Source organism: Chelonia mydas, chromosome 8 (assembly GCF_015237465.2).
Source record: "Chelonia mydas isolate rCheMyd1 chromosome 8, rCheMyd1.pri.v2, whole genome shotgun sequence".
NCBI lineage: Eukaryota > Metazoa > Chordata > Testudines > Cheloniidae > Chelonia > Chelonia mydas.
In genome coordinates this window covers 188,324-214,848 of record NC_057854.1, presented here as the reverse complement: position 1 = coordinate 214,848, position 26,525 = coordinate 188,324, and the positions used below count along the sequence as shown (strand labels likewise).

At 43.5% G+C, this 26,525-nt stretch overlaps 1 protein-coding gene across 6 annotated transcripts in view; it reads left to right on the top strand.

The window, feature by feature from the left end:
• Nucleotides 1-26,525, top strand: part of KDM3B (lysine demethylase 3B) — a 131,579-nt gene that overhangs the window by 93,600 nt on the left and 11,454 nt on the right. For all 6 annotated transcript variants that reach the window (XM_043521426.1, XM_007064975.4, XM_037906126.2 and 3 more), the window contains 6 exons: nt 3,272-3,551; nt 4,755-5,011; nt 21,884-22,150; nt 22,715-22,886; nt 24,333-24,423; nt 24,541-24,671. In XM_043521426.1, the coding sequence (XP_043377361.1) occupies nt 3,272-3,551; nt 4,755-5,011; nt 21,884-22,150; nt 22,715-22,886; nt 24,333-24,423; nt 24,541-24,671 (1,198 nt within the window). The remainder of the gene's footprint in view (nt 1-3,271; nt 3,552-4,754; nt 5,012-21,883; nt 22,151-22,714; nt 22,887-24,332; nt 24,424-24,540; nt 24,672-26,525) is intronic.

The following is a 26,525-nucleotide window of genomic DNA, read 5'->3' as shown; positions in this document are numbered from 1 at the left end:
TAACTCAGTCAGGATTATCACTGAGCATCGCTACTTCTGGCACCCAGAAACTTGTTGAGGTGGGGAGCATGTTATACACAATCTTCGCTAGCTGGATGTCTGTGCTAGGCTTGTTTTTTATTTTGTAGAAATTTTTGTAGAAGACTTATGGTATCTCTACCAAAACCTTGAAGGAAAGGTACACTGGGGAATATGCCAGCAATGCATTTACTTTATTTCTTATGGCTTTCTGAAATATTATGCTGATTTGACATATGCATAGATTTTGCTCTTTGATAAAATTAGCAGGATGATTATGATGTTGGGGGGCGTCAAACATTCACATATAAGCAGTAAAATAATACAGCTGGGCAAAGTTTTGAGAAACAATCCTTGACACTTGAAATGGTTGACTGCTTCTTGGAATAGATCTAGAACACACAAGAAGATGCTATTCTCTACATAATTATAAGTAACACAAATGAGTTAATTCAAGAAGGAGTAGTAGCTTGAGCCACTAATTGATAGTGACCACATTATTAGGTAGGTTCAGCATCCTACGAGGAGAAAGGGTATCAGAAAGTGACACTACATTTTAAGAAGGGAGATTTCAATAAATGAGAAAGTTAATCAAAAAGACTGTTTTACTTCCTTTACTTTTAACTTTAGAGGTGGCATAGATGCTACTTAGAAAAATGTCTCAAAAGGCATGTGTACTGATGAACAAAAAGGAAATGAAGAAGCCAAGGGATAAACCATTATGGCTCAATGGTACATTAGAGAGGATATTTGAGCCAAAAAAAATCCTTCAAAATTTGAAAATCTGATCCAAGTGAAATCACTAAATATGAGCATAAATTACATCAGGAAAATGTGAGAGGGGTATTAGAAGTGCCAGACAGTATGAGGATATTGCTGAGAAGCTAAATGATTTCTTCAGTGCTTGGTGTGTGGGGTGGCCCGGGAGTGTCGCAGGTGCTTTGGGGGGGGCAGCGGCACGCGGCCCAGGACCTCCGCTGGTGCTGGGAGGGGTGGGGATGGTTGGCAGGGCTGGCAGGCTCCCTACCTGGCTCCGCATCTCCCTGGAAGCAGCGACATTCCCCTTCCTCAGCTCCTAGGCGGAGGCATGACCAGGCACCTCTGTGTGCTGCCTTCACCCCAAGCACCGGCTCCGCAGCTCCCAATGGCCAGGAACCGCGGCCATTGAGAGCTGTGGGGGCGGCACCTGCAGGAGGAAGCAACACACAGAGCTGCCTGGCTATGCCTCCGCCTAGGAGCTGAGGGATGTTGCGGCTTCCAGGGAGCCCCCCAAGGTAAGCGCCCTCACCCCATCCTGTGCTTCTGCCCCCTCCCACACCCAAACTCATGCTGCTGCGGGGGGAGGGGAGTGTGGTGGCTCAAGACTGCCCCAGCAACGGCCGATGTGACTGGCCCAGGGGCTGCCTGAGCTACTCGGGTGACCCTCAGGCCAGGCGCACCAGGCACCGCAGAAGTCACGGAGGTCACAGAAAGTCACGGAATCCGTGACCTCTGACAAACTCGCAGCCTTAGTCATGATATATTTCAGAGTAACAGCCGTGTTAGTCTGTATTCGCAAAAAGAAAAGGAGTACTTGTGGCACCTTAGAGACTAACCAATTTATTTGAGCATAAGCTTTCGTGTAGCTCACGAAAGCTCATGCTCAAATAAATTGGTTAGTCTCTAAGGTGCCACAAGTACTCCTTTTCTTTTAGTCATGATATAGTAGTCTAACTACCACAGTTTCTGTAAAGAAAAACTCTCTCTCTAATCTGTTAGAGTTCTCTGACTGTTTCAATACACTTGTGGATAAAGGAGAAGCGGTTGATGTAACTATTTAGACTTTCAAAAGACCTTTGATAAAGTCTCACTCAAGACAGGCAAGGAAAATCATTAATGAGAAATAAGCTACAGTACTGTCATAAGTCAGAGTGGAATTAAATAGTCAATTTTCGTCATGGCAAAAGATTAACATTAGGATGTCACAAGGTTCTGTAATAAGTCCAGTGTTTAATACATTCTTATTAATGATCTGGAAAGGGGAGTGAGTAGTCAGAGAGAAATTTTCTTGTAACAGTTATTTAGATAAGTGAGAAAAGATTGTTAGGAAGTTGAGAGAGACCTAACCACGCTAGGTGAATGGGCAGCATGGTGACAAATGAAGCTCAATGACTGCAAGTTGCAGGGAAAAAATTCAACTGGAATGGACCATACAAGGTTTTAAAATGAAATAACTCTGGAGAGGAACCTGGGTATCATTGTAGAGCTCTGTGAGGAGGCAGTGTGGTCTAATGGATAAAGCACTGGTCTGGGACTTGGGAGTCCTGGGTTCTATTCCTGACTTGGCCACTCAGGGGATAATGATGCTTCCCTTTGAAAAGTGATTTGAGATCTACTGGTGAAAAATAGTATAAGAGATAGGCATTTATTAATATTTACTATTTGCTTAATGAAAACCCCCACTCAGTGTGCAGCTGCAGGAACGGAATGGGATTGAGAATAGTATAGAAAGTCATATAATGTCTTTGTTTAAATCAGTGGATGCTGGATTAGGTGAAGTGTGGTCTGATAAGTCTGGCATTTCATATGTGCCTATGTTTTATTGCCAGTATGAAATATTTATTCAGATTTCTAAAATGTGACTATGGGCACCTATCCTGAGGTGCCTATCCCATAAAATAAAAACACAAATTAATTCCAAAAGACTGCTCATAAATATATCCTCATGTGTTAGTGTAGCACTTAAAGACCCCAGTTAGGTATCAGAACCCCATTGTGGGGAGGTGAGAAGGGCAAAGTAACATTGAAACAATCTCAATATTTATTGGGATTGGGGCTCCACTGTGCTAGGTGATAGAGATGGATACATACAGTCCTGCCCCAGATTAACAGTATAAAATAGCATACTGAGAGCTGGAGCAGTGGACACAATAAAAATTTGTACATTACATTACATTCATTTCCAAAAATTCACTATTTTAAAATGCATTCATAAAAGTACAGATCTGATTGGTCACTGAACACTCGAATCATGAAGGTCTTTAAGCCATTTCCAGGATCTTCGTGGCTTTGGAGTTAGAAAATCAATCTCAACGTTCTTTTAAGACAAAACATATTAAGCCTTCTACCAGCCTCACAGCCCACCCTAGTGATAGACTATCACTATGTCATATTGTTGTTGTCTGGTTAACTTCCCGCCCCCAGTCCATCAAAAATGTAATTTTCTCCCCAGAGTCAGCATTTGACTGCAGCACATGTAATCTTTTGTTTTTAGCTTCCCAGTATAAATCCTGGTGCATCAGCCTCTGGAAGTGAGGGCACCTTCTCCAGTGGGGCAGGAGCAGCAGGATTGGGGCAACTAGAAATGGACACTGATCCTAAACCTGAGGCCACAGATGGAAGAACTGAGGATTCTGCGAAAACAGAGACCTCGCCAACCAGCAACCCCACTGAAACAAAATCTAGCAGGCCACTGTGTCCAGAAACATCCCCCTCATCAGCCTTGCACTGGCTTGCAGATTTAGCAACACAAAAAGCAAAAGAAGAAACAAAAGGTGAGGCAAAGATCTCCCCCTTAATGTTTGGAAGCAAAGGAGTGCTGCTTGGTTACCATCCTTGGAGGGAGTCCTTAGTGCTTAGGGAAGACCAGCATCATTCGTCTGCACTTGCCTCTTTGGATCTTTTTTCTTTAAGTAGGGGTTAACCATGTAGAAACCGCCTGAAAGAGATGGAGAAATAACATACATGCAGGAGCTGGAGGGATATGGGAGCGGGGGAGGGAGGCTGGAGGGGTGGGCATATTTATCAGGTACCCATTTTGTTATGTATGCTGTCTTTTCTGTGAGAGTATGTAGAAATGATCTCCTGATGTAAAGTCTGACTAACATTCCCTTCAGATAAGAATTAGTTACTTTGTGGAAACTGGTGCTAAAATTAATTTTGGTGTTTGGCTTGCATCTGATGAAGTGAGCTGTAGCTCCGGAAAGCTTATTTATGCTCAAATAAATGTGTTAGTCTCTAAGGTGCCACTTCTTAATATAAAAAGTGCATTTCCTAAGCACCTAGAGGCTGAAGGTATGCTTAAGGAACTGTCAAGACTATGACCTATTCACAAAGGCAGCATTACATTCAAGACAGGTCGGGCTAGCTCTTGTATATTGTACCTAGCTAGAAGTATGGTAATTATAGCACACAATTTTGTATTTTGTTCATGGTTATCGGTGATAGGCATTTTTTAACAATCCCAGAAAATCTCTTCTGTTTTCACTTTTCAATTTTATGTTCACAAATGTTTCCCTAGTTTTCTAGGTGAAATCAACAGTAGCGTTCTCTCTACTGCATTTAAAATCCTGCAAAAGGGTTCTGTATTCATTCTGAACAATCCAAAACTAATTTGGAAGGCAAAAGGGTCAGTTCATGAGCGTCTGATTCAAACACGAGTGCAGTTCCTTGTAAATTAAATACTTCGGGTCCAAATCATCTACTGGACCCTCCAAATTCTTAACCCACCATGACGTTTTAAAGCTGTTGGTGAGGCATAGCTGAAACAGGATGCTTACGTTTGCCTCATCCAATATTGTACAATATCATTCTTGAGCCTTAACATCCAGGTAAACTGTACTGTGGTTTGTCACGGGATTATAGCCATGTTATATTGAAGGATAATACTTGGACAGTCATCTTCACAGAACTTTCCCTTTTGTGGATCTTTAATGATGATGTTTGTCTCACCCAGTTGTGATTTTTCTTCCTTACAGAAGCTGGATCCCTGAGATCGGTGCTCAATAAAGAATCCCATTCGCCCTTTGGATTGGATTCTTTCAATTCCAGTACAAAAGTTTCTCCATTAACCCCAAAACTGTTTAATAGTCTCTTGTTGGGCCCAGTTGCATCTAGTAACAAAGCTGAAGGCTCCAGTCTCAGAGATCTGCTACACTCTGGGCCAGGAAAGCTGCCCCAGGTCCCACTAGATACGGGAATCCCTTTTCCTCCAGTCTTTTCTGCAGCTTCCACGGTGAGTAATATTGTCTTTCCTGCCTTTCTTCCTGCAAAGGGAACTGTTCTAAGGGGAATTCCTTAGGGTCTGTCAGTTTTATCTACATTTCAACAGAATTCTTTTGGGACACATTGGTAGAAACAAAAGCATTATTTTTCAAAAGAGCTGTAAGATTTAACACAGTTGTTAGTTTTATGGGGCTTCATTTGGTGCAGTCATGGAGAAATGCTCTGAGGGAGGAGTCAGTCAGTTAGGTACTGCTTCCCCATAAAAGCCTGATTTAGAAGCAGTCTTTTATCAGAGGTCCTGCTTTAAGTCCATTTTATCTCTGGTGTTGGTTGAGGGGATCAAGCTATGGGACAAACTTCTAGAGGTGATTAGGTAATCTAGAGTCTGGGTGTCATGAGAAACAGTGCAAAACTTTCCTCCTTTAAAAATGCCTTTCTGTCCTAAGAATGACACACTACATTGACACACACCCTTCTACCAAAAAAAAAAACCAACCCCAACCAACCTCTACCCCAAAAAATTAATGAAGAAAACTTAATCAAATCCAAAAACGCTACCCCAACTGGACTTTTTACCCCAAAAAGAAAAGCCAGAGGTTCCATGAAATCTAGGGACTGTTGATTTTTATGTGGAAGGTACTCATATTATGCTGATGGCTGGTGGCAGTCAGGTAATGCAACTGAGGAACAAGGAGATAGTGCCTGTCTAATATTTATAGCAGGATACTTGAACTTTTGCAGTTAGGGAAGATGGGGTCTTGACAACTTAAATTGTTTGCCCTTGGTGGAGAGAAGAATGGAATGTGTTAAAAGGGAGAGGCGTTCATTGTCACAGAAAACCAAGGCCAGTAGTTGTGAATAGATTTTTAAAAGACTCTGAAAATATTATGACACTAAGAATATATGTAGTTCTGCCAACTAAGACGATGCAGGTGGTCATCACATGCGTCAAAGCAAAGGGATTGCTTCAAGGGTCAGGAAGGAATGTCCTATACTCGCCCCATTTTCCTTAACCACATACTGTCCCTAACAACACTGTGACGAGGTGCATTATGGTTTCTTCGTATTCCTCAGAGAATTGGCAATTTTCACTGCTGCTCTTCAGATGCACGCATAGGGCACAGTTAAGGTTGTTTAAGTGCCTGGTGGTGATGCCATGCAGTATCCATATGATTAAGACAGTGGTTCTCAACCTTTTCCACACAGGTATTGAGCCAAGCCCCACTGACACTTAGCAATAAGGGGCACAAAATTCTGCTCCTGAAGAGAAGCATTCAGAGCAAGCCAGTGCTGGTCAGTGAAATATTCACAAGAGCAGAGCTAAATGCATCAAGAAAAATCTATGGTTGCTTCTCTGAGCTCAAACACTCAATTAAAAACTTTGTGAGATGAAAGCCAATGAAGTTCAGCATGGAGTAGGAATGGCCAATGTCAAGTACTCATTTCTTTATGTAAGATATCAAAGAGGCCTGTACTAGACTTTCCTTTATTAAAATTCACAACTTTTACAGTTTCACTTACCATCTGCCTTGCCTCAAAAACTTCCCAGTGAATTGAACAGCGAGTCCAAATGGCTTGGAGTGCAGTTAGCAAGATTCTAGTAACAAGGTTACAGTTTTTTGTTGTAGTTTGAGCACCATTAATCCAAATACACACATCCTTGCCAATCCAACCCTTCTGGAAGGACTGATTGTTGCAAAGCTTCAAAGACCCTTTTTCTCCCAAAGCATGTGCTCTCAGTCCACTGTAAAGCAGGCAGTTCTCATCTATGGCTTGTTCCCGCTAAGACTGTATATATGATAGCTAGGAGAAAACACTCATGTAGTTTCATGCAGTTGTATTGAGAAATATTGGCCCTGAAAAGTATAAACAGCTGTTCCTGAACATCTGCAGCCATGCCATGATTTTGTCAATTGACTGCATAATTGGAGGGGGAAATAGCTTTGGATTGACTGGCAATAGCAGATCCCAGTATAATACTGATATTCAAGACATAGGGTGTAATCATTGTTTTTCTAGTTATGAGGGTTGGCTGCTTTCAGTACTCACTGTGACACAAAGTATGATGTTTGAAGGGCTTCCTGTCCTGCAACGTGCTTGCATCTCTCCCAGCTTGGTGTAATCTGCAGATTTTATAAGCATACTCTCCATTAATGAAAATACTGAATACTACTAGACCCAGGACTGACCCCAGTATGGGATTCCACATGATGTGCCCTCCCAATTTGACAATGAACAATCAATAAATCCTCTGAGTGCTGTCTTTCAACCAGTTGTGCACCCACCTTGTAGTAATTTAATCTAGACCACACACATCCCTAGTTTGCTCACAAGAATGTCATGATGGAGTATGTCACAAGCAATACTAAAATCAAGACTTATCACATCTACCCCTCCCCCCACTCCCATCCACTAGGCCAGTAACCCTGTCAAAGAAGACAATTGTGTCAAATGTGGTTTTTGGGGGGTTCCCCTTGACAAATTCATGCTGGCTATTGCTTACTACCATATTATCTTCTAGGTGTTTAAGAATTGTTTAATTTATTTCAGTTTCTTTCCAGGTATAGAAGTTGAGCTGACTGGCCTATAATTCCCTGGGTTTTCTTTGTTCCCCTTTTCAAAGATACATACTCTGTTTGCCCTTCTCCAGTCCTCTGGGGCCATACCAATCCTCCATGAGTTTTCAAAGATAATTGCTAGTGGTTCTGAGATTCTTTCAGCTAGTTCCTTAAGTATCCTAGATGAAATTTATCACGCCCTGCCGATTTTTATTTATCTAAATATGCTTTAACTATCTAACTTATCTAAGTAGTCTTTAACCCATTCTTTCCCTATTTTGGCTTATCTTCCTTCTTGTTAATATTGTGTTGAGTATCTGTTCACAATTAACTGTTTTAGTGAGGACTGAAGCAAACCAGCTTTAAACACTTCTTGAAGTCATCAACTATTAGCTCGCCGCCTTCATCTTTCTCTTGTTCCTAACGTATTTACAGAACCTCTTTTTGTTGTGTTTTCTGTCCCTGGCTAGGTGTAACTCATTTTGTGTCTTAGCCTCTCTGATTTCGTGGCTACATGCTTCTGCAATGGGTAGTTTTTTTAAAAGCTATTTTGGGAGTAATGGTCTTTCTTTTATTTTAATTGAAATTTTCAGTTACTCCTGTTCGAAATGTCTGCCCCCTCTCACTGTTGTCAATGGGACTGAAGCCAGTGGGTACCATCAGGGAAGATGATCGGCCCCCTATGCTGTGAAAAGCTGGAGACACTCCATCCCATTGAGAACAATGAGAGAGACAAAATGTACCCTTCTCAAAATGGCCACCAACTGTGAGGGCACTTGTGGCTTTAGTCCCATTAACAATAGGAGGTGTTCACCATTTCGAAAGAAGGGAGGAGTTCTTGGAATTCTCTGAAGTAGAACATTGCATTCTTCGGCTTCTGCTTAAGGAGAAAGTTTCCATTATGAAGAACAACAGAAAGAATCGCCATTAATTCTGTGGGGGGAAAAAATGAACTCAGGCTGCACTATAGTGAAATGAGTAACTTTTTGGGAAGTTTGAAGAGTTTGTGGTGATCTTATTGAGATTAGGAGCTGAAAAATCTGTCACTATGCAAAATTTATTAAAAGGCCTACTTTTAATTTTAATTCCTAATCTAATTAACAAATTTACTTATACATTCTCAGAAAATTCATTGTTACTCAAGGTAATTTTGGGGACTCTATGCTATATTTCTCATACATAAGATTAGATCATAGTCATAGAAATGTAGGATTGAAAGGGACCTCGATAAGTCATCTAGTCCAGCCTCCTGAATTGAGACAGAACTAAGTATCATCTATTTTTAAAAACTCCAGTGACAGAGACTCCATGACCTCCTTAGGTAATTTATTCCAGTGCTTAACTACCCTTACAGTTTGGAAGTGTTTCCTAATGTCTAAACTAAATCTCCCTTGTTGCAATTTAAACCCATTACTACTTGTCCAGTTCTCAGTGGATAAGGAGAACAGTTTACCACCCTTCTCTTTCTAACAACCTTTTACATACTTGAAGATTGTTATAATGTCTCCCCTTAGTCTTTGCTTCCCCAGACTAAACAAACCCAATTTTTTCAGTCTTTCCTCGTAAGTCATGTTTTCTAGACCTTTGATCATTTTTGTTGCTCTCCTCTGAACTTTCTCCAGTTTGTCCACATCTTCCTGAAGTGTGGTCGCCCAGAATTGGACACAGTACTCTAGGTGAGGCCTTATTAGTGCTGAGTAGAGTGGAAGAATTATTTCTTGTCTTGCTTACAACACTCCTGCTACTACATCCCAGAATGATGTTCGCTTTTTTTGCAACAGTAACTAAGAGCATAAGAATGGCCATAATGGGTCAGACCAATGGGCCATCTAGCTCAGTATCCTGTCTTCTGACAGCAGTCAGTTTCCAGAAGCTTCAAAGGGAATGAACAGAACACAGGTACTGTCAAGTGATCCATCCCCTGTCATCCACTCCCAGCTTCTGGCAGTCACAGGCTAGGGACACCTGGAGCGTGGGTTTGTGTCCCTGACCATCTTGCCTCATAGCCATTGATGGATCTATCCTACATGAATTTATCTAATTCTTTTTTTAACCCAATTATACTTTTGGCCTTCACAACATCCTCTGGCAATGAGTTCCGCAGATTGACTGTGAATTGGGATTGTTTTCCAATGTGCATTACTTTGGACTTACCAACACTGAATGTCATCTGCCATTTTGTTGCCCTGTCACCCAGTTTAATGAGATCCCTTTGTAACTGTTTGCAATTAGCTTTGGACTTTACTATGTGGGGTAGTTTAGTATCATCTGCTAACTTTGCCACCTCCATTGTTCATCACCTTTTCCACATCGTTTATGAATATGTTGAACAGCATAGGTCCGAGTACAGATCTTTGTGAGACCCTGCTATTTACCCCTTTCCATTGTGAAAACTCACCATTTATTCCTACCCTTTGTTTCCTATCTTTTAAACAGTTACTGATCCATGAGAGGACCATCCCTCTCATCCTATGACTGCTCACTTTGCTTAAGAGCCTTTGGTGAGGAACCTTGTCAAAGTCTTTCTGAAAGTCCACATACACTATATGACTGGATCACCCTTGTCCACATGCTTGTTGACTCCTGCAAAGAATTTTAATAGATTGGTGAGACATGATTTCCCTTTACAAGAGCTGTGTGAACTCTTCCCCAACATACTGTAGCATTTGTGTATCTGATCATTCTGTTGTTTACTATATTTTTAACCAGTTTGCCTGGTACTGAAATTATGTTTGTTGTAGAAGAAAGAGAGCCCGCGCCATGAGGCCTGGTATGAGGCCTGAACTAAAGTAGTAGTTGGGCCCTGGTGATATAAAGTAAAGTTAGCTGAAGTCAGGCCCAGTTACATAACATGCCTGCTTGCAAGTTTACAGAACCTGGCAAGAACAGGGCTGGTATTGCAAAACCATAAACATTCCTAAGAAGTGCTAGGCACAGGACACTCATGTAAACACATTCCAGAAGAGTGGTACCAGGACATTTTAATACCAAGTATGGTATGAACACACTCCCCGAAGACCACAGGGACATACTGACCCCTCCTAAAGATAAGGTCAGGATGACAGCGTAATGGATAGAGATGTTCTGATAGAACCAACATGTATAAGATAAAAGGTGGAACTAGCCACGTCAGAGGGACAATACATAACTTGTTTGTATCAGTGTATAAAGAAGGGTTTCAGACGGGGTGTCTTTGTCCAGCCGAGGGGGGAATGGAAAGTCCTGCCATTTGCTGAGCTGTGTCTGTGGCATACATGTGCTGGTGCTAGTGTAACTGTAGACATTGATCTGGGGAGCTTGGACTGTGCTTCGTCAACAGTAAACCTGGCCAAGTGCCTTTGTTATGGAACCAAGTCTGTGGTCTTTTTGGACAGTTCAGTTGGAGTCTGCTGTACAGGCTATCTGATCAGAGCCAATGCAGCATGCAGAGAGCACACACGCAGCCAACAACTGACTACACTTACCAGCCTTTAATTGCCAGGATCACCTCTGGAGCCTTTTTTAAAAATCAGCTTTACATTAGCTTCTTCCAGTCATCTGAAGCTGATTTAAGCTATAGGTTACATACCATAGTTAGTAGTTGTGCGATTTCATATCTGAGTTCCTTCAGAACTATTGGGTGAATACCATCTGGTCCTCGTGACTTATTACTGTTTAATTTATCAGTTTGTTTCAAATCCACCTCTACTGATGCCTCAATCTTGGACAGTCACTCAGATTTGTCACCTTAAAACAATGGCTCAGGTGTGGGGAATCTGTCACATCTTCTGTAGTGAAGACAGATGCAAATAATTCCTTTAGCTTCTCTGCAGCAGCTTTGTCTTCCCTGAGTACTCCTTTATAACTTTGATTGTCCAGTGGCCCCATTAATTTTTGGTAGGCTTCCTGCTTCTGGTGTACTTTAAATTTTTTTTTGGTTAGTTTGTCTCTCTTTTGTGAGTTGCTCTTCAAATTCTGTTTTGGCCTGCTTAATTATATTTATATTTGACTTGCCAGAGTTTATATTCCTTCTGTTTTCTTCAGTAGGGTATGATTTGCAATTTTTAAAGGATGCCTTTTTGCCTCTAACCATCCCTTGTAGTCTTCTGTGTAGTGATGGCAGCATTTTTTTGGTCCTCTTACTTTTTTATTATTTTATTATTTATTATTTACTATTATTATTAGGGGTATACATTTGGTTGGAGCCTTTTGTAGTGTTCTTTAATAGTTTCTGTGCAGCCTGCAGGTATCTCACTTTTGTGACTGTTCCTTTTAATTTCCATTTAACTAGTTTCCTCATTGTTTTTTAAAGTAAAATGCCAGTGGGTTTCTTTGGCGTTTTTTGCTCTGCAAGAATGTTAAATTTAATTACAGTAGGGTCACTATAACTGAGAGGTTCAGCTATATTTACCTCTTGGACCAGATTCTGTGCTCCACTTAAGACTAAATCAAGAATGCCTCTCCTCTTGTGGGTTCCAGGACTAGCTCTCCAAGAAGCAGTCATTCATCGTGTCTATAAATTTTATCTCTGCATCCCACTCTCTGGTGACATGCACCTAGTCAATATGAGGATAGTTGAAATCCCCCATTATTAGGTTTTCTGTTTTTTGTAGCCTATTTAACCTCACTGAGCATTTCACAATCACCACCACCATACTGGTTAGGTGGTCAGTAGTATATTCCTACTACTACACACTTATTATTCAATCATGGAATGTTTATCCATAGAGATTCCATGGAGCAGTTTGATTCATGCAAGATTTTTACTTTGACTCTATGCTTTTTCACAGATAGTGCCATTCCCCCACCGGCACGACCTATGCTGTCATTGCAATATATTTTATACGCTGGTATTACCGTGTCCCTCTGATTATCCTGATTCCATCAAGTTTTTGTGATACCTATCATACCAATATACTCATTTTGATACCAGGCACTTGAGTTCATCCATCTTAGTATCTTATAGTATGTATACAAACAGTTATGAAATTTGTCAATATTTCGTTGTCTGCCTTACGTGATGTAATTGAATGAGACTCTTTTTTGTTTGACTGTTTCTCTTCAGTTCCCGTCTACATTTTATCAACTTCTATCCTATCATCTTTTAAAGGGACACTATATCCTATTATAAATCCACCCCTGAGGGATGTCTCTGTCCGAACCGTGTGCTCCTCCACACCTGTTGGCTTTCGCCAACCCCTCAGTTTTGAAACTCCTGTATTACCTTTTAAATTTTACATGACAGCAGTCTGGGTCTGTTTTGGTTTAGATGAAGCCCATTCTTCCTGTATAGACTTCTCCTTTCCCAAAATGTTCCCTAGTTCCAAATAAGCCTAAATCCCTCCTCCCAACACCATAGTCTCATCCACACATTGAGAACCTGAAGTTCTGCCTGTCTAACTGGCCCTCCTCATGGAACTGGAAGCATTTCAGAGAATGCTGCCATGAAGGTCCTGGACTTGAATCTCTTACCTAGCAGCCTAAATTTGGTCTCCAGGACCTCTCTCCTACCTTTCCCTATGTCATCGATACCTACCTGCACCACAACTACCAGCTTCTCCCCAGCACTGCACGTGTGTCTATTCAGATGTCTGAAGAGGTACACAACTTTTGCACCTGTCAAGCAATTAACCATGCGGTTCTCCCAGTCATCTCAAACCCAACTATCTATATTTTTAATAGTCAAATCCCCCATTACTATTTCCTATCTTTCCTAATGACTGTGGTCCTCTCCCCAGGAGGGGTATCCTCAGTGCGAAAGGGATACCATGACATCGGCTAGAAGGAGGGTTCTCAACGATGGGATCATTTCCCATTACATTGTTGACTCATACTCACTTTGTGATCTACTATAACCCTCAATCCTTTTCTGTAGTAGTCCTTCCAAGGCAGTCATTTTCCATTTTGTATTTGTGCAATTGATTGTTCCTTCCTAAGTGTAGTACTTTGCTTTTGTCCTAACTGAAGGACATTTGTCATCCTATTTATTTCAGACCACTTCTCCATTCAAGATCATTTTGAATTCTAATGTTGAATCTCTGCTTTAAGTGCAAAACTTAATCAAGTTAAAACATAGTATGTTCAGCCATTGATACATGTTATTGTAATGCATACAGGGACAATTTGGGGGACAAATTAAGGTTGAATAGCCCCTCTTCTGGAAAGATTCATTTTAAAGCCAGAAAGGGAAGAATGATCTAGTCGGACCTGCATAACACAAGCCATTAAAATCTTACTCGGTTGTTTCTTCATGAACTCTAAACTTCTTTTTGAGCAATAACATATCTTTTAGTGTGATCTCCAGACTTCAGCTGATGGAGAATCCATAGTGTCCATCACCTTAAATTGTTCCAGTGGCTACTTTTTCAGTTTTTAAGGTCAGGCTTGACAAAGCCCTGGCTGGGATGATTTAGTTGGGGATTGGTCTTGCTTTGAGCAGGGGGTTGTACGAGATGACCTCCTGAGGTCCCTTCCAACCCTGATATTCTATGATTCTTTAAAATGTGTGCCTTTATTTCTAAAGTCTAAATTTGTCTAGCTTCAGCTTCCAATTTATGTGTTGTCTGCTAGATTAAAGAACCATTTGCTATCAGAAATGTCTTCTCTATAAAGGTGCTTGTATTACATGATCAACTGACCTCTTAACCTTCCCTTCAATAGACTAAATAGATTGAGCCTAAGTCTCCCACTATAAGACATGTTTTCCAGACCTCAGATCATTCTTTTAGCTCTGTTTTGAACCTTCATCCAAATTTTCAAAGTCCTTTTTGAAGTGTGAACATCAGAACTGGACACAGTATTCAAGTAATGGTCTCACTGATGCTGTATTTGGAAATAATACTCCTGTGGGAATTCTGGGCCAAAAAATTAAATTCTTTAAATACTTACTTTTTAATTTAAGTATTTTAAAACTCTGCATATTTAATTTGTCAGAATAACACAATATAATCACACCAGTTTCAATTATTTTTGGTCATTTATTTCAAAATACCTGTCAGCAAGTACGTCTGTAATAACATAGACAACAAAAAAAGATTCAGGAAATATTTTTTGATAAATAGATTCCTTACTAGGCATATTAATAGAGAACTCTGAGTAGTAATTGATTTAAACTACAATAAACTACAGAACCATATTTCCCGAACTCCTCAGAAGCCGTACAAAGGTGTCGGGGTAATGGAGGAGCTAAGGGAGAGGGAAGTAAATTGCTGGGAAGGAGCCTGGCTATGAACTTGGAAGGTTGTTGGGTATGGGTGGGAAAAGTATGGAACCGGTTTTTTTTTTTGGTGTGGGGGGGGGGGGGGGGGAGGCTGGGGATGGATTGTTAGGGAGCTTCCCCCAGGCAGACCCTGGCGGACCTCTAGCCTCTCCAATTCAGTCAGGCACATCTGCCCCTGTCCCCATGTGTTCCTGCATCCCCATGTGTCCTTGCACCCACAGTCCACATGTCCCTCCATCCCACCTCAGACACCCATTTCCCCCATCCCCATGTGGTCCTGCACCCCCTCCCCATCCCTATGTGGCTGTATAACCCCTCCCCCTGTCCCCATGTGTGTCTGTGCCCCCACCCAGCCACTCCCCTATCCCTGTACCCTCTCCACCTGTCTCCATGTGTGTCTGTGCCCCCACCCAGCCATTCCCCTGTCCCTGTGCAGCTCTGCACCCTGTCCCCCATCACCATGTGGCCCTGTGCCTTCACTCCTATTCGACCCCTGCTCCAGTCTGTTCTCCCTCACTAGCCCTTATGATCCCTTGGCTCCTGACCTGACCCGCTGCAAAGAAGGCAGGCCTCTTTCTCTTCCCTCGCTGGCTGGGAGCTGCTGCTTTGTTCTGTTGCCACAGCACCCACTCATGGGCAAAAGGGGGAACTGCAGCAACATTTAGGCAGAAGCATTTTTCTGTGCAAAAAAATAAAAATATGCAGGGCTTATTAATTATGCATGCGTGCAGTAGTACAGAATTCCCCCAGGTGTATAATACTACCTCCCTACTCCTACTTGTTATTTCCCTGCTTATACATTAGAGGATCACATTTGGCCTCTTAGCTGGGAAGTGAGGGGAAGCATGAACAACAAAAGCAAGAAATCTAAGTTACACTTTGTGTGTTTAATTTTTTTTAAATGTTACAATGAAATACAGGAGAATACTAACCTTTGAGTGATTGCACAAGTCTATTCCGATTTAGATGTGTGAGTGCCCTGAGCACAGCTGTTTGAGATTTTTCCCCTAGTGGTATCTGTAGGCTTGGCACTGGCACCCCCTGGTGTCGCGCGCTCATAGCGCCAGTATAAGGGGCTCCCGCCGAGCCCACGCTCCTCAGTTCTTTCTTATCGCCTATGCAGCTGTCGGAACTTCCCCCCCCTCTTGCCTTTAAAGTAAAGTGCTTTTAGTGGTTTCCACTGTTCCTTCATTGTAAATAGTTAGTTTCATAGTGTAGTAGTTTCTTTTAGGACTGTGATTCCTCTCCGTACTCAGAGAGGTGGTCTGTCCCTCCCCGGGTGTCGGGGTTTAAACCGTGCTCTTTGTGCAGCAAGCCTATGCCTACTAGTGACCCTCACTTGAGTTGTCTCAAGTGTTTGGGAGAGGGTCATAGAAAAGAGCGCTGCAACATCTGCTGGGAATTTAAGCCCCATACGCAGAAGGACACAGCAACAAGGCTGAAAGTCCTACTTACGGAGATGGCACTGAGACCTGCCTCAGCACTGAGTACTTGGGCATGAGTGCAAAGTGTGCTGCCAGCAGCTAGGGGCTCTCAGCACCAGTCCTCCTCAACAGTGTCAAAGAAGCAACAGCGCCAGGGCAACCAGGAGAAGACTCACTCGCCAGCACTGAAGGCAGACAAGCGAGCACAGTGGGATAGAGCGAGACCCATGCCGGGCTGTTCTCCCTCCTTGGCACTGCGACAACAGCTGGCAGAGACACCAACGCAGGCACCACAGACCCCAGTAGCACTTGACTAACCGACCGGTCTGCACCCGGCGAACCAGTTTGTAATGCCATTGACCCCAGAAGCCTACTCCACTGCGAAGGAGCTAATGACTCTGTCAGTGCCGAGTCCTGCCGGGACACAGGAAGCGGCACCAGCGGTGCCACTCAGTGGCACCGAGGCATTGACTGCCTTTAAGCCGATTTCAAGACCAGCCTCTAGGAGAAACCCACCCCCCTTCATTGCCTCACCAGAAATGTCTCCATGGCACCGATCGCTGGCACCAGGAGGATCGGCCCCACTGTGGTCACCTGGGTTGTTGTCTGCGGCGGCCTCTTCATCGAGCTCTGACTCGGGATTAGATTATTCGAGACATTGGCACAGAAGGGAAGCTCCACGCCAGTCCCCACAGGCAACGCTGCTGTTGGGAGCGCCAGGAGCAGGAATGACCCAAGGGACCTGGCCTATGGGCCTGTGGGGTCCAGTGCACCTGCAATGGCCTTTTTGGAACCCCATGGAGTTTTCCCCCAGGCCAAGGGATTGGCTTACACTGCTCCTACTCAGTGTGCTCAGACTGTAGCGGCACCAGTGGTGCACAGAGGTACTCCAGAGCCAACCCCCCGGACCAGTGCAGGAGCAGATCCCAGCACCATTGCCTGCACCAATACCAGTACCCAAGTCTGTGAACCTAGGGAAGACACAGCAGGGCACGCTATGGCAGCGCACACCTCTTCCTCAACATCTCCAGAGGACAAGCTCCTGCTCAGAATCTTTCCTACCGCAGGATGATTTAAGGGCCCACCAAGACTTGTTAAGGAGGGTGGCCTCTAATCTTGGATTGTAGGCAGAGGTCATCAAGGAAACTTCAGACAGATTCCTGGATCTTCTGTCAGCTGCAGCCCCTGCTAAGGTGACCCTGCCCCTACACAATGCCCTTTTGGGACCAATTAAGGCCATTTGGCAGACTCCTGCCTCTATTCCACCCCCAGCAAAGAAAACAGAAAGGAAGTACTTTGTGCCTACCAAGGGCTGTGAGTTTCTGTTCTCTCATCCTCCTCCCTGGTCCCTCGTGATGGCAGCTGCCAAGGTCAGATGGGGTCTACTCCCGAGCCAAAGGAACCTAAGAAAATGGATCGTCTGGGGAAAAATTTGTATTCCATGGGGGGGCTCCAGTTGAGGATGACTAACCAGCAAGTGCTGCTGGATTGCCATAACAATAATATATGGGAGGCAATGAACAAATACAGAGACAGACTTCCCCAGGCTAGTGAGCAGGAGTACGCTACACTTGTGGATGAGGGCAAAACAGTAGTCAGAGCCTCCTTGCGGAGACCTTGACGCTGCAGACTCGATGGCTAGATCTATGGCCACGGCTGGGATTGTGTGTAGGAGCTCGTGGTTACAGGTGGCAGGGTTCCCCCAAGAAGTCCAGGAGGCAATGCAAGATCTGCCATTTGAGGGACCTTTGCTTTTTTCGGAGCAGAGAGACGTCAGGTTCCACAGGGTTAAAGACACCAAGGCAACATTGAAGTCCCTGGGTTTGAAGTCCCAGTCGCAGCCTAGGAGGCAATATAGGCCGCAGCAATATGGCCGTTTTTACCCGCACCAGAATCGTTACGATCATAGGAGGCGTAGGAACAAGGGTTCTGGGTGTAGGCCACCCCTGCCTTCTCTTCCTCTGCAGGGCCTTCTCAATCAGCCCAGCATCACTTGGGCGTCTCGAAACACCCATTTTGAAGAGAGCATTCCAGTTTATCCCTTTTTTTTTCCACCGTCTTTCCCACTTCCTCCAGACCTGGAAATGGACCACCAGCAACCGCTGCGTTCTAAACACTGTTAAGTTTGGTTATACCCTCCAGTTTATTTCACTCCCACCTTCCGCATCCCTCCTTCAGGGACCCTCCTCACAAGCTTCTGCTAGAGCAAGAAATTCAGTCTCTCCTTGAAATGGGAGAGGTGGAGGAGGTCCCAGGTCATCTAAAGGGAAAGGGGGTTTACTCCTGTTATTTTTTTGATTCCCATGGCCAAGGGAGGTCTCAGACCTATCTGTTGAGATGATGCAGGTCTAAGATATCTCAAGAGGTTGAAGTTCCATATAGTCTCCTTGGGATCGATCATCCCATCACTGGATCTAGGGGATTGGTATGCTGTCCTCGATTTAAGACGCATACTTCCACATATCGATTTTCTAAGGCCACAGAAAATTCCTGAGGTTCTTGGCAAACCAGTGATCTGCAGCCCTGCCATCGGGCCTCTCAGCGCCCCCAAGAGTCTTTACCAATGCATGGCAGTGGTGGCGGCTTTTCCCAGAAGAAGAGCTCATGTATTCCCATACCTCGACGACTGGCTCATCAAGGACGGGTCTCAAGCGCAAGTGTAGGCTGACATTTCCCTTATCCAGTCAACCTTCCTGGCACTGGGACTTCTCATCAATGTCCAGAAGTCAACCCTGGTACCCTTGCAGAGGATAGAATTCATAGGAGCAGTCCTAGACTCTCAATGGGCGAAGGCCTTTCTGCCAGAAGATCACTTCCAGGCGATCGTGGACCTGATATGTCACATGCAGTCCCAACCAGTCACCACGGTCAGGCTCTGCTTGAGTCTACTCGGCCACATGGCTTCGTGCACGTATATCGTTCAGCATGCGAGGCTCAGACTCAGACCTTTCCAAGCCTGGTTGTCTGCGGTGTACTCCCCTGCAAGACACCACCTGGACAGGGCGGTCACTGTGCCCCCTCAATCCTTGGTTCTCTGTGGTGGTGGTTGGATCACCGAGTAGTCTGCGAAGGGATTCCCTTCACAAAGCCTCAGCCATCGGTATTCCCAATCTCCAGTGCCTTGGATCTGGGCTGGGGAGCCACCTAGGTTGCTCAAAACGCAGGGTCAGTGGTCAGCAGAGGACCTACTGCTCCATATCAACGTCAGGGAGCTCAGGGTAGTCCGTCTGGCATGACAGGCATTCTTACCCCACATCACAAACAGAACAGTCTCAATCCTCGCAGACAGTGCATCAGCCATGTATTACATAAACAGGCAAGGAGGGGCTCGCTCTTCTCTCCTGTGTCGAGAAGCAATCTGTCTATGGGAATTCTGCATTATTCACTCGATTGAGATCGAGGCCTCTTACCTGCAAGGGGTGCAGAACCAGCTTGTGGACAGGCCCAGCAGATCCTTTTCAACACATCAGAAGTGGAGTCTGCACCCAGATATCGCAATGAGCATCTTCCTCCAGTGGGGCTTTCCCCACATAGACCTGTTCGCCACACAGTCCAACAGGAAGTGCCATCAGTTCTGCTCCCTGAGGGGTCACAGCCCAGGCTCCATGACAGATGCTTTCCTACTCAAGTGGTCACATCACCTGTTCTATGCCTTTCCCCCCATTCTGTTAATCCACAAGGTAGTGACAAAAATCAAACACGACCGGGCTCGGGTCATCCTGATAGTTACAGCATGGCCCCGGAAACACTGGTACTCCACCCTTGTTTGTCTCTCCCTTGGGGCTCCGATCGAGCTTCCTCTGTGCCCGGACCTGATCTCACAAGACCGCTGTCGGCTGCTTCACCAGAATCCTCAGCGCCCTGCATTTAACAGCCTGAAATCTGCATGGCTGAACCCTGATGAGCAGACTTGTTCAGAGCAGGTCCATAGAATTCTCTTAGACAGCAGGAAGCCCTCCACGAGGTCGGCATACTGTGCAAAGTGGAAGCGATTCTCCCTCTGGTCTGTAGCTAAGGGAGTTGTGCCCATGCAACTTTGATCCATCTTATCTTGGACTACCTCTTGTCATTTAAAGGAGCAAGGCCTAGCCCTTGCCTCACTGAAGGTCCACTGGCAGCCATTTCAGCATTCCACCTAAAGATTGACAGTAAGTCATTTTTTCTCATGAAATGGTAATTCGCTTACTCAAAGGTCTGGAGAGGATATTTCCACAGATAAGGGAGCCTTCCTCTCTGTGGGGACTTGAATCTGCTCCTCTCAAAGTTGACAGGACCACCATTTGATCCGCTGGCAACATGCTCTCTGCTGCACCTGTCATGCAAGACGGCCTTCTTGATGGTGATTACTTTGGCAAGGAGGGTTTAGGAGATCTGAGCCCTCACAGCAGAACCACCATATACAATTTTCTTTAAAGATAAGGTACAGCTGGGGCCACAACTGAAATTCCTACCAAAGATCGTGTCCCAGTTCCATGCAACCAGCCTATATTTCTACTGGTCTTCTACCCTAAGCCTCATGCGAATAGGGAAAGGCAACGACTGTGCTCCCTGGCGTGCTCTAGCGTTTTACATTGAAAGAATCAAATGATTTCACAGATCATCCCAGCTCTTCGTGGCTATGGGTGACAGAATGAAAGGGCTTCTGGTCTCCTCCCAGAGGATCTCATCTTGGATCACATCCTGTCTAGGAAATATGCTATGACCTCGCAGGCACTCCCCGTCCGTTGAACTTAACGGCCCACTCCACAAGGTCCCAAGCCTCTTCGGCAGCCTTCTTAGCGCAGGTTCCAATCTTGGACATATGCAGACCGGCAACATAGTCCTCCGTGCATACCTTTATAATACACTATGCCATCATACAGCAGGCGAGAGACAATGCCCTCTTTGGATGGTGGTCCTACAGTCAGTTTGTACTTGATCTCCAAGCCCACCTCCAGATCTACTGCTCGCTAGTCACCTAAATTGGAATGGACATGTGCAATCACTCAAAGAAGAAAAAACAGTTACCTACTTTCGTAACTGCTGTTCTTCGAGATGTGTTGCATGTGTCCATTCCAAGACCCGCCTGCCAGCCCCTCTCTCAGAGAGGTTGTCGGTAAGAAGAAACTGAGGAGCGCAGGCTCGGTGGGAGCCCCTTATACCGGTGCTATAAGCATGCGACACCAGGGGGCGCCAGTGCCAAGCCTACAAATACCACTAGGGGAAAAATCTCCAGCATCTGTGCTCGGGGCGCTCGTATACCTATATCAGAATGGACATGTGTAATACATCGCAAAGAACAACAGTTACGAAAGGTAGGTAACCGTTTTTTTCATAACTTTAAAGAATAAAATGGGGTGTTAGGTTTGGTTTGAATCGTAGGTGGTGTTCACCTTAGTTTAGTAGTTTTACTACTTAAGGTAGCAGATGGTTCAGCAAATTTTCCAAGCCTTAACTGTATAGGACAGTCCATAGCACTCCTAACCTTGTACTGACTTGTTCACCGGTTCTTCTGCTATCGGAATTTCCTTGACGGAAAGGAACTTACATAACTTACACCCAAGAGCTGTTATCCTTATGTAACAGCCTCTTATCTTTCTGTTTACATTGAAGAGATGTTATCCTTATGTAACAGAAAGACAAGAGGCTGTTACACCCAAGAGGAGTTATCCTTATGCCAGTTATGGAAGACTAAACTTGTCCTGTGGGTTTGTATCTTCTAGGGGGCCAAGAGCAAAGCCAGTCTGCCCAATTTCCTGGATCATATAATTGCTTCTGTGGTGGAGAATAAGAAGACATCTGATGCTGCAAAACGAGCAAGTAACTTGGCTGATACACAGAGAGAGGTGAAGGAAATGGTAATGGGATTAAACGTGCTGGATCCACACACCTCCCATTCCTGGCTCTGTGATGGAAGGCTCTTGTGTCTTCATGACCCCAGCAATAAAAACAACTGGAAGATCTTCAGGGAGTGTTGGAAACAGGGCCAGGTAAGAGAAAATAAATAGGCAGGTTTTCTCATTGGAGACCCTGGTGCAAGTATTTTGAAAGTAGTATTGCACTTATAGCCTGCGGGCTGCTTTAAGCTCTTCTACTCCTACTCTTGAAGGTCAGTGACTGTGCAATTTTGTGTGAAGTCTGAGGAAGGGTATAAAATAAAACTGAATTTTGTGGCATTCCATATGACTATTTGAGAGGAATGTTTCTTAACATATAGCAACAGATGCTATTAGGTTAGAAGTGTAGATTTATTTAGTTACATAGACGTTGCTTCCCTGGATCCATTTGGGATGGGGAAGATGTAGAATCAGACTAACCTCCAAGGACAGCTGCACATTGAAACTGAAATTTTATTTGGTGACTTGCCTCTTAATCGCTCTTTTGCTTGATGTGCAAGGATTGGATTTTTATGTAAAAGGAAACTGATTTCTGGTGCCTTTGTTCTGTGTGGTGTTGGCCAAGAATTTCCCAGTTCTTGAGAATGAGAGAGAGTTGGCTGGATGTGCAATAAATTTGGCAAATCATGGAATGAGCACCTGCCTTTCTTTCCTCAGCCTGTGCTGGTCTCGGGAGTCCATAAGAAGCTGAAGTCAGAGCTCTGGAAACCAGAGGCCTTCAGCCTAGAATTTGGAGACCAGGATGTTGATCTGGTGAACTGCAGGAACTGCGCCATAATTTCAGATGTGAAAGTGCGTGACTTCTGGGATGGCTTTGAAATCATTTCCAGTAAGTGCAGGCTGATGGCAGAGTAGCACATTTCATTATTTTACTTCTCTCTCCCCCTTCTTCCCCCCCACGGTAGATTTTTTTTTTGTGTTCTAACTGATGCCCCTCTTGCTGTAAAGTCCATGCCTCTCCTTAAATAACTGGGGCTCACTACAGAGTGGATGATGGAACGGTGGAGAATAAGGTTAGGCTAAGTGCACCTTGGCCTATCAAACGATTTCAAACAGCAGATAACTCAGGTTTACAGCAGTGTGTATTGATGCACCTGTCAAAGAGGATCAGTATCCTAGGAGGTCAGTACTCTAATGTTTCTGTTTAGCAACCATGTGGGATGTCTTTCAATTTCTCTCCTACTGCTTTTTGTCTTTACCTCTTTCTTCTGTGCTGTTATAATTGCTTCTGTGGAAAAGCTAAGTTGAAGTTAGTTTTACATTTCACATTGATAACAAATCTTACTGCCTCCATTTTTGCCTTCCCCGGTAATAAGTTTCCAAAATTTTGGCTCTGCCGCTGTCTCCCACACTTCATCCTTGAGGTTGGCTACACTGGAAGAATGTATGTAGTAGTCAAGGCATATTGGTGGAGGTCAAGTGTTTGAAGTGGCTCTCTGCTAGTTTCTTGAATACCTCCTTCAGATGTGGGAGGTTTGGCAACAGGAAGGAATTTTCAGTGTAATCTGGATCCAGAGATGATTTCTTGGGCAAACTATGGTATGTTGACAGCAAACTGTAGAGAGGGAATAGTATTGTCAGAAGGGGTGCAAGGTGCTCCCAGACATCTTTCACCTGACAAAATGGGCATGCATTCATATCACAGCAATTGTAAAATGTCTTACTCTATGAATATGCTGTATTCTGTGAAACGGGGAGGTATGCATTCCACCTGGTGTTCAACATATTGGTTGCTACCTTTGAGTAAGAGCGTCACCCAGATGTATGATTATCTAAGAAGCACATTAGTCATTCCTTGCATTGGGCAGAAAGGATTTTGGGGTGGGTTGGAAGCAGTCCAAGTTGGCAAAAGTGATATAGGGTGAGATTTTCAAAGTCACTCAACATTGACCTAAATCTGCTGCTGTTGAAGTCAATGGTAAAACTTTGACCTCAGTGGAAGTAGAATAAGGGTGAATGATTAAGAAAACTCCACCTTTCAGGCCCAGAAAAGTTCTGCAGGGTGAGATTTAGCAGGTTTGAGGGATCCCTCAGCCTGTTTTGGGGGTGTGGTGTCTCTCCCCCTCCTCTTTTTGATGAGTCAAAACTTGTTTTTTATTTTTGTTTGTTTGTATATTCTAGTAGTGCCTAAGAGCCCAAACTGAGGTCAGGGTCCATTGTATGCTGGGCAGTATACCAAGTCTCTGCCTGAAGGAGTTTATAATCTAAATAAATAAGACAAAGGGCTGTGGGAAAAGATGTAACATGCTGAGTAAAATTTGTCTATCTCTTGCAGAGCGTCTGAGGTCAGATGATGGGCAGCCAATGGTACTGAAACTAAAGGACTGGCCTCCAGGGGAGGATTTTAGAGACATGATGCCTACGAGGTAAGTGAGCTGAACAGCAGTACTTACAGGATTCTGTGTTACACTTGTGCTTATTCAGCAATATAGTTCTGTTGGTGCTGTCGTCCTACTCCTGTACTCTCTGCTGTTCCTCTTTAGGTTTGAGGATTTGATGGAGAACCTCCCTCTCCCAGAGTATACCAAGAGGGATGGCAGACTGAATCTGGCCTCTAGACTGCCGAGTTACTTTGTACGGCCTGATCTGGGTCCCAAAATGTACAACGCATATGGTATGTGTAAAAAGGTCTGGAGACAGCCTTTTTTTACTATTCTTTACCACATTGTCTCTATCCTTTGAGCTGTGTCCAGTGAATAACTGGAACATACAGAAGCTAGTGCAATGAACTGCCCTACAGTGCATTAGCTTATATCATAGTGTTGGTCTAATAAGACACTTGTGCCTTTAAATTTGCTTATTTTTTTCTCCATAAGATGCCATGTATATTTTTGGCTCCTACTGTGCATGGTGATAGCTCTTTAGAAATGTGTGTAAACTAGTATTAATATACACAAGAATAATGATATGTAGCTTTAAGAATCAGAGGGGAAGCTGTGTTAGTCTGTATCCACAAAAACAATGAGGAATCCAGTGGCACCTTAAAGACTAACAGATTTATTTGAGCATAAGCTTTCGTGGGTAAAAAACCCACTTTTTCAGATGCAAGAAGTGGGTTTTTTACTCACAAAAGCTTATGCTCAAATAAATCTGTTAGTCTTTAAGGTGCCACCAGACTCCACGTTGATATGTAGCTTTATATTCCATGATTGTTAATGCACTAGGAGGATCTGATGACCTGAGTATGGAGAATTTAAGATACTTGTCTTGCAACCCCCTAAGGATACCTTTACTCACAGGGAATAGCCCCATTGATTTAAATGGAACTACTTATGTGCTTAAAAATTAGCATGTATATAAATGTTTCCAGTATCACGGGCTAGAACTGTGTATTTATCAAACTTTTTTCTTAATGACACAAAATCATTGTCTCCCCAAAATCTCTTCAATATTAACAATGAAAAGTTATTTAGGCCTTAAATATATTAAAGAAGTTATTGTAAACTTTTTTGTACAGTGTCCAAAAATTTCAAAAATAGCATAAAGTTAGGGTCCTGATCCCATATTTAGAAAGAGAAGGGAGGGATTTTCAAAGCCACCTATGTGATTTATGAGCGTAAGTCCCACTTCAATATACAAACACTGATGGAGAAATATAGCCTAGTTGAAAAACTTCATTTCTTTACTTGTGGAAGTTCAGTATATCAGAAGTGGGGTTTGGTTGCAAATATATCAATGGCTGTTCTCTTGTCAAACACAAAACTGACTCTTATCTCAGTAAGCATGTTTATGAGGCTCTGGGCTTGTTTTTTTAGCATAGAAGCACATTTTAAATGTGAAATTTCTGACTAGAAAAAAAATCTAATATCTGAAATCTCCACTTTAGAAATTTAGAATTATAAAGTGGAAAGAGTAAAGAACTAGCAACATGTAAATACAATCTTATTTTGACTTTTAAAAAAACATTTTTTTTTTAATAAAAAAAATCAAAAACCTGCATGATTTTATCCACCCCCAAAACTAATGATGATTCTTCAAGCATAGCACATACCTCTGCCCCACAAAGTAGGCACATGGAAGGAAAATACTGGCATAACTTTAAAAGTAAATTGCAAAGGTTTTGCTAAAAGTTTAACTTTGCAAGATAAATAAGGTGTAGGGTTTTTTATAGTCAGGGTAACTAACCATTGGAAGGAACAACAGGCCTAAGGATACAGTGGATTCTCCATCACTTGAAGCCTTTAAATCAGGATTGGTTGTTTTCTAAAACATATGGTTTAGCACAATCACAAGATACGGGCTTAAATCCAGGAATTGCTGGGAGAAATTCCATGGCTTGTTACATCAGAGGCCAAACTTCTAGCCATAAAATCTCTAAACCACCTCCGTACAATCTTGAGAAATCAGAGTTGGACTGCTTTGTTTCTTTACCATAGTGACATCAAAAGTACCACATATAAAGGAATTAAAACAGAGGTTTACAATAATGCGGTTCTTTCCAATCTTTGTTTATGGTGCTTGGTGCTAC